The sequence below is a fragment of the Arctopsyche grandis genome, chromosome 4 (assembly GCF_051622035.1).
Source record: "Arctopsyche grandis isolate Sample6627 chromosome 4, ASM5162203v2, whole genome shotgun sequence".
Taxonomy (NCBI): domain Eukaryota; kingdom Metazoa; phylum Arthropoda; class Insecta; order Trichoptera; family Hydropsychidae; genus Arctopsyche; species Arctopsyche grandis.
The window spans coordinates 26,952,785-26,974,269 of NC_135358.1; the positions used below are offsets into that span (position 1 = coordinate 26,952,785).

The 21,485-nt window shown below is 34.0% G+C and overlaps 1 protein-coding gene across 9 annotated transcripts; it reads right to left on the reverse strand.

The window, feature by feature from the left end:
• Positions 1–8,800: 8,800 nt before the first annotated feature.
• LOC143910162 (cytochrome P450 9e2-like) lies at positions 8,801–20,528 on the reverse strand. Of its 9 annotated transcripts, none has more exons than XM_077428502.1 (11): positions 17,586–17,651; positions 14,896–15,022; positions 13,335–13,568; positions 13,090–13,253; positions 12,878–13,021; positions 12,504–12,709; positions 12,191–12,422; positions 11,898–12,119; positions 11,726–11,826; positions 11,488–11,656; positions 8,801–11,393 (listed from the first exon to the last, which is right to left on the reverse strand). In XM_077428502.1, exons 3-11 carry the CDS (start codon positions 13,550–13,552, stop codon positions 11,224–11,226), a joined length of 1,626 nt encoding a protein of 541 aa, XP_077284628.1. In that variant the 5' UTR covers positions 13,553–13,568; positions 14,896–15,022; positions 17,586–17,651; the 3' UTR covers positions 8,801–11,223. The 9 variants fall into 9 exon arrangements, with proteins under 9 accessions (XP_077284628.1, XP_077284629.1, XP_077284627.1 ...); XM_077428503.1 differs by having other exon boundaries at positions 14,896–14,961; positions 17,586–17,644; XM_077428501.1 differs by having other exon boundaries at positions 14,873–14,961; positions 17,586–17,643.
• Between the last annotated feature and the right edge of the window lie 957 nt (positions 20,529–21,485).

The window sequence follows — 21,485 nt, forward strand, 5'->3', positions numbered from 1 at the left end:
TACAATCACACTGTTGACAAGGTATTTTATACTTTTATTTATTAGATTCATATATGAATACCGAAAATAAAAAAGGATCTAATTGCCAAAAAATGCAAAATCGGTTTTATGCCAGAAATATGGACATACATATGTATGTTCTACATATGTACAATATTCCAGCGACAATATTTTAAAATATAGTTCAAGTCCCTAAAATCGTTTTTTGTATTGCTCATACAATTGTTGTACAATGCATTGCCAAAAATGTATGTATCTCAAAATCTTAAAAATGGCAATTAGATATTTTTTTTATTTCCGGTATTTATATTACGAATAAGAGATTTATGTACATATACATACGTACATATGTTAATTTAGGTTGAATTTATTTTTTGATGAATAAAAATAGTTAAATTAAATAATTTTGCGATGCTTACAGCGCATAATATATTTGTTTCGTTTGTAGTATAAAATTAATATAAATCATGTGATTTTTTGCTTAAGTTTTCTTTATCCAATTTAAAATTTTTATTGAGATTAATATTATGTTAAGTATATCCTTAAAAGCTGTCTATCTAAGATCAGCTATAATACATACATATGTATGTAAGAATACGAAGGAGAAAAGTTTAGTATTTTCAACCACAAATTTTCTGTAATAAATTAAGCTTAAAATGAATATGAGAAGGTATGTATGTACATATGTATATCCATTGAATTTTTGACACTGTATTGAAAAAATTTTTTTTTCAATACGCTCAAAAATCTTTGTATTGTAGAGCGTGTACATATAAATAAATAAAAAGTTTCAAAAAATATAAGAAAATTAATCTTAAGTCTAAAATATTTGAATTACGAAATACCTACATACATATTTGGAAAGGGACTGTGAAGTAGAAAATTGAATAGTATCATGAAATTAAATAAAAAAAAAATAAATCGAAATTTGAAACTAAATAAAATAGTTTTAGAAACCCCGTCCAAATCAATTGGCACACGCATGCAATACAATGCTTTCTATTAGTAACGTATCGAATCTCGCAAAGTGCGAAAACACACTTCACATCGTACCGATACGCACTCTTAACGCTCCACTTGAGAACAATACTTTCCGCAACGGCAATTATGCTGAGTGACCTTCCATTTTTATTTTTTGTACTTATCGAAGGTGAGGGCGGCTTCCACCCCGAGTTGCCGCTCACGCGAGGGTTGCAAACGTTTTTCGCGAAATTTCGGTGAGGCGGAGTCTCAATTTCGTGGTCTTTATTTATCGACACTTCGATAGGCACTCAACGCGTCTGTTGACACAATTGATTGGTCGGTGTATGCTGAGAAAATAGTACGAATACTACATATTATATTATTATTATGTAGAACGGTGAAATATGTACATATTGCCAAAATCCTAACGCGTGTGTTTGTATGGAAAGTGCGGGGTTAGTTCGGAATGGGTGCTTTGAGTGGATAAAGCTGAGGTATGCCATAGCTATGAATATCAAAATTCCACTCAATTATTAGTTTTGTGTCTCTGAGGTATCCGTATTGATTCGGAACATTGGATGGTGTCAATTCGTAGATTTCGGTGTATGTATGTATGTACGTGCAGAATAAGAATCGTGATCGAGAGATTTTCGTATGTGTAAAGTGTAATCGTCATTCGATTTATAGTCGTATTCTAAAATAAGCTTTGATTTATTCATTTAATAAAACCTTGAATCCAATCTATAAATTTCAACCAGACAAAGAATTGGCCTTGTTTTCGTTTGACAAGTAAATTACAATGTGATAAACAGCGTTCGTTTAATATCTAACGTTCGTAAGTTGGATATTGAAACTTTTTTTTTGAATTTCATGTTATTTTTTTTTACTTCTTCTATACTAGTGATAGACATGACTACCTACCTACCTATGTATAAACAATATAAAACACCAATAGAAAAATCAATTTATTAATTAAATTAATTTTAAAATTAATCTAAATCTAAAATCTTTTCAAAAGGCTGCTCTTTCGAACTAACTATAATTTTTTCGGCGTTAATATGCGCTTGTGAATTCAAATGATCGTCAATTTTTTTCTCAAAGATGCTAATTTCGCGCTTCTATTGTTTCCGTACGTATTATAGAAATTGAAATCGAGCTCCATTCTTCAGAAATGCTAACTCCTTTAGATTTAAAAGTTGAAAGACTTTTAACATTAAAACAAATATCACATCCAATATTATTAGACTTACATATTAACCAGGGATATTTGTTTTTTTTTCTTCCCACATCCCCATACTCCAAACATCTGGCCAGGATGACAAACATATCGCATCACTTTCACTACTATCATTTATTATATTTACGCTACTAGATTCTAAATTAATGTTATTTTCTTCATTTGATTTTACAGACGTAACACTGTTTTCAGATTCATTTAATTTACTTCGTTTGGCAAAAAAATTTTGTATCGAACATTGCTTTCGTTTTGAAAAACTATTTTTATCATTTTAAATCAAATTTAAATACGTATATTGTAAATGTATAATGCAGTAAAAAAAAACAATAAACATATGGTTAAACTACTTAATGACTAAGCATGAATTTTAATCACGACATAAAACAATTTAGCTTTGTCTCTAAAATATTATTATTAATATTATTAACTAGAATTAAATTAACTAATTTAAAACTAGGAATTAACAACTTTAACTATTTAAAATAAAAGAGAAAAATATTATCGCCCGTTTAACTCAAAGGATGAGAACGAACTAAAGAAAATACAGTATCATGTTATTTGAGCCACTTGCCATATGCGCACCCATTACTCCTTAATTTATTGCGTAACTTCTCGTGACCATACAAAAAATATCAGACTTTTTTTTTTGCATTGCACAAGAAATGCATTCTCAAAGCAATCTTCGAGCGATGAATGTATCCTTCGTCGCCGCCCCTGAGAACACTTAAACATCCACCCTAAACAATGGTTTGAGCTGTCATACTCATGAAAGAAAAAAGGTCCAGGGCCCATTTATTTCGTTAATGGGGACCAATATTTAAATGTGCTAAAGACGCAACCGGTGCCCGACATAAAGCCACAACAGCGCTCCTTGTTTATCGAACTTGGGTGAAAAATATTGCAAAAGTAGTAAAATTTTTCGAAAAAATTAAAATTTTATACTAATTATTTTGATTTTTGAAATTTTTTTGCCGGATCGCGACCCGGTGCTGATAATAGGTGGCGGGACGCCGTACCGGAGCGTACCGGCTATTCTACAACCCTGTACATACATATATTTAATCAGGGCTAAGAAGAGAGGGGGGTGGGGGAAAGGGTATGAATTCTTCTGCTTTTAAGGGCCCGGTCCGAAATGGTAAGTGATGTAAGCGAAGCCTGCAAATTCCCGTCTACCCAGCGGTGACGAATTCGTCGACATAATTCGCCATAAGCAGTCTAATACTTTTTTAATTGTTTTTTTTTCTTTTTATTGGTCTCTAGATTAAATTATCTGCCGAACCCGAATTTTCTCTCGGCGTTTTTGAAAACACCGAAAAGAAATCTTATAATAGGTTAGAGTCGAAGTTGAATTTTTTTATACGAATTTTTACTATGTTAAGTTTAGAGGCAAGAAGTGACGTGGATAATTGCGAGTCACGACATAAGGTCCAAAGCTTTAAGATCCAACGACAATTCTAGACCAAGGTTCGCAAGCTCATAGGTTCTGCTATTCATATCTTAAATGTACGCGTATACATATGTATGTATGTATTGACGTATTTATCGACCATTGATTTAAATTATCGTGCATTTCAACCAACATACATATCGATAACGCTGAATACAAGTTATGTAAATTAATAATTAATACAAGTTATGTAAATAAAGATGAGTTCGGTCTTTCGTGTCATGTGAGGAGGACGTGCTTCTGCGTTCCTCCCGCTATTACTCGCTTAAACCCGGCTATTGCACGAAATTTAACTTAACCATCTAATCACTTATTTTACTAATTGCATCCTAGTATAATTTAAGTGTAAAAATAAACAGCAAATCGGTCGTAAAAAGCGGTTTTATATCAGTTATTTCGAAAAATTTTGTGCTAATTTTTGTGTCAAATCGGTGTCAAACGAGATACATCTCCCTACCTGAATACAAAAAAAGGGTCCTTCGCCAGCCAAGTCGGTCCCACAGAAGCAATAAATCTTCCACATAATTGCTTCCAGCCAAAAATCTTTAACGAACTTTACTTAATAGAATAATAGCAAACAGAAACGGTGTTTCCCAACTGTCTATCAGTTCTTTTTCATATTTAAATTATATTAAAGTAATTCGTGTAATTTTATATACTTTACTAAAGTTATTATTATTAAAATATTAAATTGCAAACCGCACTCACATATATAAATCCGTTGTCTCCAAAGAGGCGTCTCACGATAAAGATCTGTAAAAAAGTAGTATAACAATTGCTAATCTATTATTATCATAACTAACTACTTTCACTTACAAAGTAACCCTGTTAAATGGCATGTAATAACTCATAAGTGATCCAAGTGATACCTAGGATGACTATATGTCAAAGCTGACCACAGAGAAGAGTTTATGGCGGTAAGAACTCACTCCTTGAATGGAAATCTCTCTCAAGTACCGCCTTTTTCTCAACACATCTTGGATAAATGCGAGAAAAATAATATCCAAACCTCCAACAAGGTAAGAGTGACGATGGATGATAGCTTAGCTAATAGAAACCTGTATTTAGCCACGTACAATGTAAGAACGTTATCGAGTGAAGGAAGTGTGCTTGCATTAGAGAATGAACTAGAAAGTATCAAATGGGATTTAGTAGGACTTAGCGAAGTAAGACGAAAACAGGAAAACCAAATAATCCTAAAAAGTGGTAACTGTCTCTACTGGAGAGGGCTACCAAATGGTAGAATAGGAGGAGTAGGGTTTCTTATCAATAAGAGAATAGAAAGAAATATTATAGAAATAAACGACATATCGGAACGTATATGCTATGTAGTATTAAGAATCTCGAGCAGGTACACTTGTCAAATCTTCCAAGTGTACGCCCCCACATCTAGCCACCCAGACGAGGAAATAGAAGACTTCTACGAAAAACTACAGGGCGCATACGATAATAGCCGCCACCACTTTAAAATAATCATGGGCGACTTTAACGCAAAAATAGGACAAAAGGCAAACACAGAAAGAGCAGTAGGCAATTTTGGTACCGGCCAAAGAAACGACAGAGGCGATCGCCTCATAGAATTCGCAGAACACAACAGGCTCTTCATCACTAATTCATTTTTCAGGAAAAACACCAACAATAAGTGGACTTGGGAGAGTCCTAAAGGAGACAGAAACGAGATCGATTTCATCCTAACAAATGCCCTGCACTCCGTTAAAGACGTTAGTGTTTTAAGTAAAGTAGATATAGGCAGCGATCACAGATTAGTCCGTGCCAAGATGGCCATTAATATAAATTGCGAACGTAGGAAATTAATAAAAGGATGCAGTAACTCTCCAGATTTCGCTCAACTAAGGTCTAGGAAAAAGGAATTCGAACTCGAACTTGGAAATCGATACGGGAAATTAAACCCAGAAGCAGACATCGAGGAATTGAACACTGTAATTAGTTCGGTTCTAACCTCAACAGGTAAGAAATTAGGTGGTTTCAGGAAACAGATTAAATTAAGCAAAATTTCAGCGGAAACAAAAAACCTAATTAAGCATAAAAGGAATTTAGATAGGGATAATAATAAGCAAGAATACAATCTAGTAAATAAGGAAATTAAGAAGAGAATAGTCAGGGATGTCAGGGATTTTAACAGCAAGCTAATAGAAAATACCATTAAGAATAACCGTAGCCTGAAAAAGTGCAAACAGGATCTTTTCTTAGGCAAAAACCAAATGATCGCAATCAGATCAGAGAGCGGAGTAATAATTAGGAATAGAGAAGAAATCATAGACAGAGTTTACACGTTCTATGCAAAACTATACGAGAACGACAACGGCCAATTCCCCACTCTGGAATCGACACACGGCCAAAGGGTTCCTGCAGTATTGCCTAGCGAAGTAGAGGCCGCGCTAAAAACTGCAAAGAATGGTAAAACCCCAGGGGAAGATAATATTCCCATCGACTTACTAAAATGTGGCGGCCCCCCCCTAATTAATATCTTAGCTAGGCTTTTCAGCAAATGCATCCAGAACCAAGCTATACCAGAAGGATGGAATAACGCAACTATCATTTTAATACACAAAAAAGGCGACAAAAGCGATATCAAGAACTACCGACCCATTAGTCTACTTTCAGCGGTCTACAAGCTCTTCACGAAGGTTATTACAGAAAGGCTGAAGAATATCCTCGACGAGAACCAACCTATAGAGCAGGCAGGGTTTAGGGCAAATTTCAGCACAATGGACCACCTCCAAGTAGTTGGCGAACTAATCGAGCGCGCCAACGAATATCAACGGCCACTGTGCCTAGGTTTCGTCGATTATGAGAAAGCCTTCGATACAGTTAGTCATAATGCAGTACTTAACGCTCTAAAAACACAGGGAGTGCCGGAACCCTATGTGGGACTGTTAGCTACAATATATAAGAATGCCACAGCTTCAGTTAAAATTTTTTCAGGTACAGATAGATTTAGCATAGGAAAAGGAGTAAGACAAGGAGATACAATCTCGCCCAAGTTATTCAATGCGGTGCTTGAGGGAGTTTTCAGGAAATTGGATTGGGATACAGCCGGAGTAAGCATCAATGGTCGCTTTTTGAGTCACCTTCGGTTCGCAGACGATATAGTTTTAGTAGCTCGTGATTCAGCTGACCTACTTATCAGACTAACACAGCTGGACAGGGAAAGTAGAAAAGTAGGATTAAAAATTAACGTAGATAAGACTAAACTAATGTTCAATAGTTATTGCATGCCTGATAGCATCCCCTTAGATGATAAACCAGTAGAAGTAGTAAATAATTATTTATATTTAGGTCAAATAATTGACATGTCTGGCAATAAAAATGAAGAGATAAAGAGACGTATGAAATTGGGGTGGAGTGCATTTGGACGGATGAATGCTGTTTTTAAATCAAAAATGCCACTCTGCCTGAAGAAAAGGATCTTTGATCAATGCGTTTTGCCAGTGATGACGTATGGATGTGAAACTTGGACACTGAACGCCAAGATGCAAAATAAAATCCAATGCACTCAAAGAAGTATGGAACGCTGTATGCTTGGCATAACGAGGAAAGACAGGAAGCGGAACACGTGGGTGAGAAATATGACAAGGGTAGTGGACATAGTGGATAGAGTGAAGAGATTGAAATGGCAATGGGCGGGTCACGTAGCTAGGAGGATGGACGAAAGGTGGACAAAAGAAGTGCTTGAATGGTACCCGAGAGAAGGCAAAAGAGTAAAAGGAAGACCGCAAGGAAGATGGGTGAACGAAATTAGGAAAATGTGCGGAATGAGATGGATGAGTGTTGCGCAAAACAGAGACGAGTGGAAGCGTGTTGGAGAGGCCTTCATCCAGCAGTGGATGGCGAATGGCTGTAAATGATGATGATGATGATGATGATGTAAATAAAGTCATGAAAATTGTTATTTGAAAAATAATATTTAATAATTTATTGAAAAAATTGATTTTGCGCTGAATTTTCGTTGCACTGAATGGATTGGCAGCACCTGACTCGATGTCAGGTGCTGCAATGATTTAATCTAACATTATTATTTAAACCCGCCGAGTATTCAATCGGATATCGAGTCAAATTGACTCGATATCCGATTTATGTAAATATGGAGCGTTTTATTAAACATTATTACTTTATCTGTGTTTTATATTTTGTTTTCGGACTTTTTGTGGCTGGACCTTTAACAGGTTGGACGATTTTCAGTTGGACGTTTTATCATCTGGGCTTTTTATTGTCTGGATCACTTAGCAGGTGGGCATTCTAACGGGTGGATCTTCTTTCGTGGTGCCCTTGTCGTTGGATCTTATAGCTTTGGACCTTATGTCGTGGAACCGGATAATTGACCTACATTATTATAAATATATTTTCGAAAAAAGTATACAGTTTTCTGCATGCATTTCCAACCAGCGTGACGCGTCTCAGTCTCTCGGCGTGCCATAATGAAGATATAGTCGTTCCGGGTCGAGTATCATCACCGCCACCAATAAAAGGCACGGGCGTCCGTGGTGGTCGGCTAATGTCGACGTCGGTCCGTATGTCCGTCACGTGCGCCTCTGATTGATTGCGTCCGATGCGGCCCTGGAACCCCACCGGGAGTCTCCTTTCCCACCCCCACGTATATCGTATGCAGTGCCCGTAGCGACAAAGGTCAGCCGGAGACCACCAGCTACTAAACTCAATAACGTATTTATACAGAAGGGGTGGAAATGGGTGGGAAGTGGTGGTAGAAATTGAGGCTGCGGTGCACAAAGAAATGCTCGCGATCTCTATTGATAATTAACATTATGGTTATGTATATGTATGTATGTTTGTATTTTCAGTGACTGTGCAGTATCGATTTTCGTATTTATTTATTAAGAACAGAAATGTACGGTGAACAACACTGTGAAAACAATATTGAAAACAAACCAACTATAATAGTATACATAATCTAATATCTAATTTCGAAAGAGACTTTGTATGTAAGAAAATATTGTTGGGTGCGATTTGGTTGTGAACTTCGAAAACAAGTCAAAATTTTCATGACGACATGGGAACGGTGGACGAGACCGGGGGTGAAGGCTCCTGGGGGCGCAGGGGGCGAATGCCCCCAGGGGACACCGGGGGCATTCGCCGGAGGGGAACTTTGTAAACAAAACAGTTTCTATGACGATTCGAGATATTTTTTTATTCAAATAAATTTAATAAAAAAATTAATGAATATTTGCTATTAGATTCGCCACGTTTATGTTACAAATACTGAGCGAAGCCGGGTATAGCAACTAGTAATACATATATCGCATACATACGTTGTTAGGGACAGTAGCCTCGAGTATACATACATAGTTCATGTATCAATTCCTTTCCAAAAAAACGCCTATTGAAATATCAACTGTCAGAACACTAGTCATTTTTAAAAGCAGTAATGAAATCGAGACATATATGAAGAATATGTTAGAAGTTACTAAAAAAATCAAACGTCAAAGAATTGTTATCAAAACCAAGTCTTTCAAAAAAAATTGGTCAATCTAGGTTGAAATGGTATTAGATGAGGAGCAGTATCTTTGCAGGAGAATTTTTGTATGTACATACAGAATACACAATGTTTATGTATTGTTATGGAAATTTAATTAATAATAGTTTAATTGTTTTCTTATGAAAAAAATTTCCGTGTTTTCGTATAAAATTTTTCGGGTAGTCGATTTTCCTCAGTGAGAATTTGATAAATTTCGCTTAACGAGAGTACAGTCTGTGTGTACAACAAAATTAGCGAGATGAAAAAAAACGAGGCCATGTTTACCCTTTTTTTCGGGATCTCTGCAAAAAGAAATTAAGCCACTATTGATCGTTAAGTAAATAGAGGGTGACATCCAAGACATGTACCGGTTCGTTAGCTAAACGAAACTTTATACTATAGAGACGATTCTGTACTGTTTTTTTTTATTAATTTGACTAACGGATTGACCTTATTTATTTGATATACATATGTATAAAGTAGGTTTGATGAATTTTAGATTTCATTGAATGATTTTGAAAAAAATCTCAAAAGTTGAAAGGTTTTTTTGTGTTTTGTTTTTCTTAATTTATTTCTGTTTTTACCTTTTTGTTATTTTTTCGTTTGTTTTTATATTTCATCAGTTTGCTTAATTTCTTATTATTAAGGTTTTACTTTTGTTTTTTTAATAAATAATAAATAGTAGGTGATGATTTATGATATTTCATTATTTTACGCACAAATGAACCGATTGTGTATTACGAGAAAAAATATACGTTATTTATTATTATTTTCACACTTGTTACTTATTCAAGTGTCATAAATTATAGTGGCATACTTAATATTACTAATGTATTATATAACAATGTTGTACATTATCCATCATATGAGTAATGGCAAAAAAATACACTCGACTTCGTTCGTTTTTGTACTTCCATATAATAATAAAGTATTTTTTATTCAATTTACATGCTGAAACCTTTAAACTTTGTAATTATATAAAAAAATGACAAGCATTCTTGAGTTTTCGAAAAGTTAAAGCGAAAGAACGAAGACGACGACGCGATAACCATCATTCTACTGGCCGAAATTAAATTTGTTTTTTAGAAAAAAGTTTCATTTTACAGTTGTTTTCATCTTTTTTTTGTTTTGTATATAATTTCTTTTGAGATGAGCTCGTTATATAATATAATATAAATAAGTGCAAAGCGAACTAGCTTTTTGTATTGTTATAATAGCGAAACCGCACAAAGCCTTCGTCCTTAACTTGTTATCACGGCCGAAAAGTTCTAGCGCGCGAGCTTTTAACCCACATTCTGCCATATCTTGACCGAGCTTTTGAGCAGGCGCCAGTTTCCTTTATTCTCCGGCCTACTCCTTGGACCCCTGCCCTCCTCCTCTACGGTACCTTTTCAAAGGGGGACCCCGGATCCTGCCTTGGGGTCACTTTTGACGAAGGGGGGATGTGGGTGGGGTTCGTTATCCGCGCCTCATCGGCCGAAATTTAAATTAGCTGACCTTCTCGTGCGCGGATGGCGTATGAAAGCTCCATTTTCTTCTTCCTCGTATTAAATTAAGATGGACGAGCTTTTGTGCCGGAGCTAGGTGAAAGCGCAACATACCCTCTTAAAGATATTATGCCCCTTAATGCGATAACGTCCTCTCTGATCTAACCCTTGAGATTTTGTGTCGAACTTTTGTCGCTTTTACATTATAATGGTGTAATTAAATTTCGCGTAATATGCATATGGAAAAAGAGACATCCGAATTTGATTAATTACAGATTTTGTTGTGTGGCCTTTCTAAATATATACTATTTACATAAAAATATACTATTTTCACCTTAGCTCCGGACTATTTACGAATTAAAATTAACAGGTATTGATTTTTTTTATATTCTTTCACGATGAATTGTTGTTATATGTTAATGCCAAATTATAAATCGACGTCTATATTTTATGGTTATAGATTTATATAATAATTGAATTACAGTAAAATGTATTCAAGATTTAATTTTATTCAAAAAATTCAATTATGTAAAGTTTTTTTTAAATAATAGTTTACAAATTAATTTATTTTTAATCGTATCTTTAACCTATCAAATTATTTCACCCTGGGCTCGAATCCCAACCAAAATCCTTTTTCTGCATTTAAATTCAAATTAACGGTGCTGAGTACTAAAGGTATTGGAGTTTTCGCAGTCGGGACAAAATTGAATTTTGCCAGAAGGAAAAATATCACCGCTTTAGTTTCCATTAAAGCGAAACGAGATCCTGAAAATAGAGGAAAAGAAATCAAAACAAAACAGTATATCGGAATGAATGTTTTTAAATAATATCACGGAGACAATTGAACGAAAATCTATACCAATACAATTTCTCGGTCCCAATCCGAAAGGCATGTAAGTGAACGGTTTAATTTTGTGTTTATTTTCATCGGAGAACCTTTCGGGATCGAAAGTTTCCGGGTTTTCGAAATACTGAGCATCTCTTTGGATACTGTATGCTGGAAATAATACGCTGCGACCAGGCTCGACCTGTTAAATTATTCGTGAGCAAACTACTGAAATTTTCATTCGTCACAAATTTAAACTGACCATATTTACCTCGTATTCGACATTGCTGTCTTTACTTGGTGGAGGTAGCTTATAGGTTTTGTTGCAAATTCTATCCATGGTCGTAACTACAGGCCACAATCTCATCGTTTCTAAAATATAACGAATAAACTTACATATGTATCTGTATTATTTTTGATCGTTGTTGATTATTTTCAATTACCTGATAAAACCATATCTAAATACTTGAGTCTCGGCAAATCATCATAGTCTAATTTACATCCCTTTTCTTTGATAATATCGTCTATTTCTTCGTGAAGTCTCTGTTGAATTTCTGGATGGACGGCCAATTCGTAAGCCATAAATGTCAATACTGTAGCTGTCGTATCAAAACCAGCGATCAAGAATAAAATAGCTTGAGCAATTATGTCATCGTCGGTCCATTCTGAAATGAAAAATAATTTCTTACCGGCTTTTTTCCATTTTTTTAAAATTATTATATTATTTTTTACTAACGCTTTCTTATTGCTTGTTTTCCGACGTTAGATTCTTCCACTGTTGCAAAGCCTGCTTCTTTTGCATCACTTTGAGCTGCATCGTATTCTAGGGCACCCTTTTTGGCTTCCATCAAAAGGTGGATCATATCCGGTCGAACTACATTGAACTTTTCCCTTTCTCTCATTGCTGAAGTTACTATCGTTTTGAAAAATTTGTTTACGTTGTCTTTATACAGTGTCATGCCAGTAAACTGAAATAAATAACACCTGACTTAGTATCTGTGTATCATATATTTAGAGTGATTTTTTATTATTAATTAATAGATTCGCACCTTCATGAATCTTGGAAACGAAGTGAAAAGCAAAATTTTAATGTATTGAAATCCTGCGAAATCTGTTGCCTCTTTTCCCATACGGTAAAATTCGTTCATGTCATCCTTCAAAGAGTCCACTTTGAGACCGAAAGCCGTGGATGCTATCACGTCGTTTCCGTTTCGTGTGAAGGTATCCTTCATTTCCAACTCGATTAGACCTCTTTCTTTAAATAAAATATATCAAAAAAACCAATTTATCCAATATAAAATATATATAAAATTTTTCTGATTTATGGTGAAAATTTCAAACTTCTGCCCAAATATTTTGTAGATTTATGCTTTAAGGATGTCATTATATTTTGCTATGAAGTTAGTTCGACAGTAATTATTACCTTTGTGTTCCTTTTCATTCATTTTTTCAACGTAAAAATTGCTCAACTGCTCAGCGCATTCTATTACCAATGAAAACATGGCTCTCATCTTGGAACTAGTAAATGCTGGACTCAATGTTGCTCTCATTTCACGCCATTTTTGACCTTAAAATTTAATCCATTAATTGCGAAACTAATTTTAAATATCAATGAACAGTCTGTTGTGACGTTACCTTTAAGTGCGAAGAGATTCTTGCCAAAGAGCGGATCGGTGACTTCGTCAACGATACCGTGATGGTCTTGAAAATGGTCGAAATCTTTTATAGTGATTTGCCTGATCACATCTAAATCTCTCACCACGATCATCGGTTTATCTAGTTGCATAAATCCAAAGTATCTATTCGTTGACGGCGCAAGTTAATTTAAAACTCCACATACATGCACATAAAATATATTGACAAAATTTAAAATTGCTTGCCTTTGATCGGAAAATTTGTAATATCCTTTTCTTATTTCATCTTTCAAGTGCACCTTCTTCGTTAGAACATTATACATGTTTCCAATTATCGAAGAGTTGAATGGCAAACATTTTACACCTCGGTTTTTGAAATAATTTTTACCCCACAATCCATACACGTAAATGAAGGCAATAAAACTTGATATCACAATTATGGCATCCCAAATAGTTGGTAGCATATTGATAGATTTGTGTCTGCAAATATGATATAATAATAGTAATACACGTATAATAATAATAATATAATAATAATAATATAATAATAACAATATAATACTAATAATATAATAATAATAATATAATAAAAATAATGCGTAATACACGTCGTTTATGAACAGATATTCACTAAAAACTATCCGGTTCTTGACAAATATCTCAGTTTCGAGTGATTTCGCGGCGAGGTCACTGATTGTTCTTAGCTAAATATTGTTATTTATAACATATGTGTGTCGGTAGTAATTTAGATAAGATAAGGGCCGTCACACGAGTTCTTTTAATAAATAATAGATTATTAATTAGTTACACTTACACAATTTCGTGATCAAAAAAATTTGATCACGAAATATACAAAATTTGGGAATATTGTTTCATTTTATTTATTGTAGAGACATACATACATATGTATAGGTACATACTCAATTAATTCGCATCCAATGATGAATACACCTAAATTAATAAATACATACATACGTATATGTAAATATATATACGTGTGCGAGCGTGATATTGAAACACTTGTTCCAGATTTATGTAGGTAAATATGTACATATTAGACGTGTAGATAGGTATACCGAATATAGAGATTTGCGTCTTACGTGTAATATGCGGATTAGGCTCTAATGTTATTTAATTAGACTAAGTCTTAGCCCACTGAAGCCTCTCAATCATTCGATTCAGCATTGTAATTACCACTGACTATCTGTAAATTAGCGTATAGTTTGCGGTTAGTTTGTGCGTTGAGAATTATAAACGTTCGGACGCGGAAACTCGACAAATTTCACACACGACAAAATATATATGTATATACATACGTATGTACGCCAACTACATTTGAATATATATATATATATATATATATATATATATATATATATATATATATATATATATATATATATATACATACATATGTAATTAGATATCTTTACTCGATTTTAAAATAGGACACGTAAGAAACTAGCAAAGGATGTGTTCATCCTGGTTTTAAATTGCATTAAGTTATACCGTAACTGCAGTGCCTTTGCGCATATACTCACAGACGTTTTTCCAGGTGAGTAAGTTTTCACGCGGTTTGAAAGCGTCTATATACAGATAATACAGAAAGAACACCTGTCGTACATATATGTATGGACGTTGTTTCGTAGTTTGTATTTATAATTTAATTTAGATATATAGGTGTACATAATTATATATGTACACACATATATATATATATATATATATATATATATATATATATATATATATATATATATATATATATATATAAATATGTATACCTGTTTCGGTTTCCCAAACTGACCTCTAAGCTGAGCTCGATTTGTCCGTCTGCATATTGTGTTGCACTAGACCGTCTCTACTGTAGTAACTGTTATATTAATTGTACATATGTTTACATATAAGAGCATAAGAACCGACGTTGATCAGTGCTATACCAACGATATAATAAATGGTTCGAATATATGTACATATGTATCATGTATGTATATCTTATGGTCCATACACATTATGCCAACGAAGGCAAAACTTCAAAAATATCAAAATATCAATGACCAAATCTCAATCTCGACCAAATATCTTGACCAATCAAATCAGCTCAATCTCGAAAATTTATTTGAATTGTGTATGTTGTCCTGTTTTAACTTTCAATGTTTAATTATTATTTTAATTTTGATATTTGAATTTAATTTTTATATAATAACCAGCTGAACCCGGCTGCAATGCCGCAATAACGCATGCAATTCCCGTTCCTGTTTTTGGGCGATTTTTATTTACAGAAATCATCGCAGGCATGCACATAATAACTCATGTAAGTTTCATCGCAATCGGTTGAATGGTATAGAAACGCATATGTGACAGGCAGACAGACATACAAACACTGATTTTTATAAATATGGATAATAGTTTTAATTTTGATAATTAATTTACTTTTTATTTCGATATTTTATACGCTACTGTCCCAACCAAGTTTGCCTTCGTTGGCTTTGTTAGTACGCACCATTATCAAGATCGTAAAATAATTCGCAAAATAGCATAAGAAGAGGTTAGTAATAAAAGTATAATTATGATAATTATTGGAGAAGAGTTACATAAACCATGTTTAAATTTGATTAAGTGTGTTGAGACGAAAATCATTAATTTTGTGTAGCGGACTCATTAAATTTTTGGACCAATTGAATAAATGTATGAATGTGTGAAATATTTATTGAAACTTTTTTTTATCCCTCCGTTGAATATATACAAATCAAAATTGTAATTGAACGTTGAGAACCTTTGAATGACAATGAAAGCTATTTTATGACGTTAACAATAAGACGTAGTACGTATATTTAATGCTCTTGTTATTGATTAGATTGGCAATTCAAGAGTTCGGGGAGTCGTAAAAATATAAAACCGCAAACTTTAAAAATACGGATTTTATATAATATACGTACATATGTACATATGTATGTACAACATGCAATACAATGGTTACACGACAATTGGTGCAAGTCCAAAAGGTTCAACGACAAAATGTACCCGAAAATTAGTGCACTGACAAAATGTACCCGCGACAAAATGTCCACGGAAATAATGTTCAAGCTACAAAATGTTCAAAAATCCTAAATTTTCCTATTTTAATGGAAAAAGTAACTTTTTATTGTATTACATTTATCGATGTATATGGTACTTTTTATCGTATAGATCGCGGATGTTATTAAATAAGTATAAATTACAGGTGTTCTCAACCGCACCAACATATTCTTATTTAAATTGAACAATTACATTTTAAGCGAATGTCATTGTGACTCATTGAATATCATTTTAAGATGTCATTGAATTAGTTTAAATGTTAGGGGTTTTTAGTCGTATCCAATATTTACTTATTTAAATTTGAAAAAAAAAACTTTTTAAGCGTAGGGCGTTATTAAATTAGTATAAATAACACCTGTCATTTATACTAATTTAATAACGCCCGCGATCTATACGATAAAAAGTACCATATACATCGATAAACATAATACAATAAAAAGTTACTTTTTCCTTTAAAATAGGAAAATTTAGGATTTTTGAACATTTTGTCGCTTGAACATTATTTCCGTGGACATTTTGCCACGTGAACATTTTGTCGCGGGTACATTTTGTCAGTGCACTAATTTTCGGGTACATTTTGTCGTTGAACCTTTTGGACTTGCACCAATTGTCGCGTCCCCCAATACAATTTATCAATTTGAATGAAATTAGATTAGGGATTGAAAAATTATGTACTTTCAAGTAAAGTTATCGATGCAATGATCTTTAATATTTACAAGGCTTTTCTATGTTTAACTTTGCAAGCGATTGAGCTAACTTTTAAGATTTTATTTATTTATTTTTTATTTAAGAATATTTGGGATAGGTGGCAAAGCCGATGGACCCAAGAGGTTTGAGGTTTGATTACATACAGTAATACAGAAATAAAAATATCAAATAAGATAAATAAATAAAAATCAAAAACAAAGAAAAACGAAAAAAAAAACAAAATTGAAGAAAATGAAATAAACAGGAGAAAATACAAAAGATAAACTTAAAGGAAGAACTACAAAAACCCACTATCATCAAGTTACTAAGCTCATGTTATTGAATTATCTATAGCAGAATTTTAGTTTACTTATACTAGTTGAAGTTTTGCTTACAGATGAATATATCAAGATCACTTTAACACGAGAGATTAAAATTAAAATTAGATAACAAATTCATGGCAACTTTTAATCGTTTAGCTGTGGAAGAGCGATCTAACGTTTATTTCATTCCGTTCTTGATTTCCTTATCAAAAATCATTTTTCAGACTTTAGATAGGTATGAAACTATTTTATCTAGTTTTACCTTTTAAGCTTTTGCGCGACGCTCTCACTCTCGCTCTCAAAAGGTGTCACGCGGCGAAAGGCGGAAATTTACACGATGATATATGAGGTGGGTGATGGATGTAGATTAAGCGTTTGAAGCGTAAAGATAAAACGACAAGATGTCTACCGATTGGCATCGTCCCTGACTGATCGATAGTGTGAGCCGCGTTCTTTACAATTCTCATCGAATTTTAAATAAAAAAAACACGGTGAGATCGAGAGAGAGACGGGGGGGGGAGACATTTGGCGCCACAGTGACACTTATGCTAATGGGGTTCAAATGTCTTATCTGTGTACATTGTTTCGTCCCTGAGTGTGCATTATCTTCCTACCTTTGTATGTGTGACGTGGCGTCTTTTCTAATAAAACCAATTTAAATCAGTATGGGTTCGCGTCATTTGAATATGTCGCGCGCCGGACAGAATGGCAATGAGGAAATTACTCTTGTGGCGGCCGCGTTAACTTTTGAACCGCGTTACGTCAAACGTACACGTTTAAGGGCAATTTAAATTTTTTTCGTCGTTGTATTATTGTTAAAAGATTATCCCATCGACCGTTTGTCAGAAGAATTATTGCCATTCAAACATTCTACAGTAGATGGCTCACTTTTTATTTTCTTGACATTATACTAACTACTAATGCATTTTTAAAATTTGATTTGATAATATGACCTTTAGTGGCAAAATAATCCCAATATTCAAATGAAATAAAACAAATAAAAATAATAAAACCATGCTGTATGATATAACGAACGGACAAAACTCTAATTTGGGCTATAAGTACATATTTATATATGATTTAGACTTTAATAAAGGTGTTTCTTTTGTAGGGAAAATATACATATTTTTTTAAATAAATAATCGGATGGGTAACTCTGTAAGTTTGCTTATTTGTAATGGAATATATAATACAGTAATAAGATTATAATAATGTAATTACATTGCGGAAGATCGGAAATGGTTATTAAGTAAAATAAAATTTATTCGTTTGTCAGGAATTTTTTTTTAGATAATTCTGAGAGACTATATTTTATTAAGAGATCATATATATAAAGACGGTAATCTGTGTGTGTGTGTGTGTGTGGGTGTGTGTGTGTGTGTGTGGGTGTGGTATGTGTCCTAACGCTCGCCGAACATAATGTACGGGGAACAAAATTTTTTTTTTTCATATTTTTAATTTTTTTCATATTTTTCATTTTTTCAGTTTTTTCATTTTTTCAGTTTTTTCATTTTTTCAGTTTTTTCATTTTTTTCAGTTTTTCAGTTTTTTCATTTTTTTTATTTTTTTCATTTTTTTCATTTTTTTCATTTTTTTCATTTTTTCAGTTTTTTCAGTTTTTCAGTTTTTTCATTTTTTTCATTTTTTCAGTTTTTTCATTTTTTTCATTTTTTCAGTTTTTCAGTTTCCCAGTTTTTTCAAGCCCCGGGGTGCCGAAGGCATCGGGGGCGCTGGGGGCGAAGCCCTCGGGGTGCCGGAGGCATCGTGGGCGCTGGGGGCGAAGCCCCCGGGGTGCCGAAAGCATTGTGGGCGCTGGGGGCGCCGGAGGCGTCGGCGGCGCTGTGGGCGAAGCCCCCGGGGTGCCGAAGGCATCAGGGGCGCTGGGTGCGGTGCGGCCGCCGGAGGCGTCGGCGGCACTGGGGCCGAAGGCCCCGGAGCGACGGAAGCGCCGGGGGCGAAGGCCCCGGGGTGCCGGAGGCGTTGGCGATGTACAAAATGTAATTCGTAATTCGTAATCACTTCGTAATTTGTCATTCGTAATTCGTGCATCAATTTCTTTCCGAAACCAGTCGATTCAATATCTTTAACTTTATTTTTATTCGAGTTTCAATTGCTTTTCGAAACCACCCGTTGAAATCAACGGGTCCAACACTAGTATATACATAATAAAGAAAATCTTGTGACTCATTATATTAGAAAATGATTTGAAAATTTGATGTCCGTACTTATTAAGGTTGTAATATATTTTATCAATCATGTAATTTAAATTACACCCGGTATTTGGAAATTTTAAAATATAATTAATCTTAAATATGACTAATTGAATCATTCTTGAAATTCCAGAGAAAACAATAAAATTATATGAATTATGGTGATAGAATTTATGACAAAGGTCAATATGGTCGGCTTAGTGGCGGAAAGCTTTTAATCAAAAATCATTGTTCTGAGAAAATCGAGAAGTTTGAAGCTCTCTATTTTGTGACCTAAATCATTATTCATTTAACTAACCACTATATGAAATGTGCTAATCATTTACATATGTATTCGATTAGTATTAACAAGTGTTTTTCCAGTAACAAGCGAGTACATAACTACTTTAAGTCGTATTGAAAAAATCATCAAATTACATTACGATGATATATGATATTATATGTATGTATGTAGTACTTGCTCCATAAATATAACACGTAGATATGCTTTTATTTTAAAGCAGAAACAAAATAAGGTTTGAGGGTCGTTTTATATATTTAATGGTACACTTAAAATGTAGATAATGTCAAGAGCCACATTCAGCTCCGGAGTTGCCGGTTTCCGATCACTGATTTAAGTACTTTCATTACTTCCAAGTATTCGAATGTGTATGTAAAATGTACGTGAGTCTTTTCCTCAATTATCACAAAAAAATTCCAATGTAATCCTTTTTCTATCAATGTGCCCCGCAGATTTTTATTGTATACAAACATTTCACTGTATAATTTGCTACAAATTAATACGTCCTAAAGGCAATTAGGTAGTTTTCTCTGTTCGATAGGAGTGAAGCCATATTGATCAGGTAAACTGTGGGTTGAAGTTATTTACACCGAAGGCACGGGGACAAGGGCGTATCCATAATTAATGAAACCGTAGCTGTGTAACTGTTGCCCGATGATAAGGGTTATCCTTACAGTTGGATTAAGGTCTGGCGAAAGGACTCCTCTAGGTCTACCGCACTGCACGACAATCACTCACCACGTGGCACTTCTACTTTACTTACCCAAAGTTGAATACTGCTCTCGAATTAATTTTAAAACAGTTAAAACAAACGGGCCCACTCGTTATCGGTACAATCGGACCGATCCAAGGCTCGCTGTATACTGCCAAATAAAACACTTGATCCGCCCACACTTTCGGGTTATTCAATTTATGTGCTCGATGCTCATATATTTGACGTCATTGTCTACTGATGTTATTTAGAATTGGCGGAATTGGATTGGGACATGGTTCGTCAGCTGGTTTAATTGGCGATTGGACCACACGTATGTATGTAGATATGTATGTATGTAGCATACCGTCGGTCGGTGTATGGTATACATATGTATATTATATAGGATAATTCAAGAAATTTGATGTTAAATGATATGCACTTGACTGCGTCATATTAATTGAAGGTTTAGAATTAATCGCTTCATTACACTAATGAAGTCAACACACAAGTTCGTGTTCGTATCCAACTGTATACTATACATATAACGCATATGCTATATTATACTGGGAATTGAGCATTATTAACGAGTTTGGTTGGAAATTCTCTATATTTAATCACTGTGGTGATGTGTTCAAATGCATGATTATATGTATTATATAATTCTATTCTATACAATTAAAAAAAAATCACAAACTAATAGAAATTTGAAATGAATTCGTATTTGTAACTTAATAATGGTTTTACATATGTATATTATAATAATCATAAATAAATGAGTATCAATAATGCCCTGAAAATTCGAAATATATGTACATATAGAAGTATGATGAATTGTTTACAAAAGTTACAGTGTAGTGGACTGGTAGAGCTATTGCATACCAGTAGATAGGTCGTGACCGAATTGTGAAGTATTGTGGTTATTAAACAAGTTAAACTAATAAAAGCCATATAAAAAGCCTAGATTGACCGTACGTATGTTTGTAGCTTAATTGTTGTGATGGAGCCAATAAATCGGTATCCTCCCCTTAGTATTTCGCAAATTCGAGCTATAAGCATCTCGAATTTGTTGAATCTTATAAAAGCTGTCTAATGGTGCTTACGGACTAAACCAACGACGATTTTGGG

Coding starts and splice junctions, on each gene's coding strand:
- LOC143910162 (XM_077428497.1), bottom strand. CDS start 13,552: ATGCTACCAACTATTTGGGATGCCATAATTGTGATATCAAGTTTTATT. Junction 13,022..13,089: donor GAATCTCTTCGCACTTAAAG/GTAACGTCACAA, acceptor TTAAATTTTAAG/GTCAAAAATGGCGTGAAATG. Junction 11,657..11,725: donor ACAGCAATGTCGAATACGAG/GTAAATATGGTC, acceptor ATAATTTAACAG/GTCGAGCCTGGTCGCAGCGT.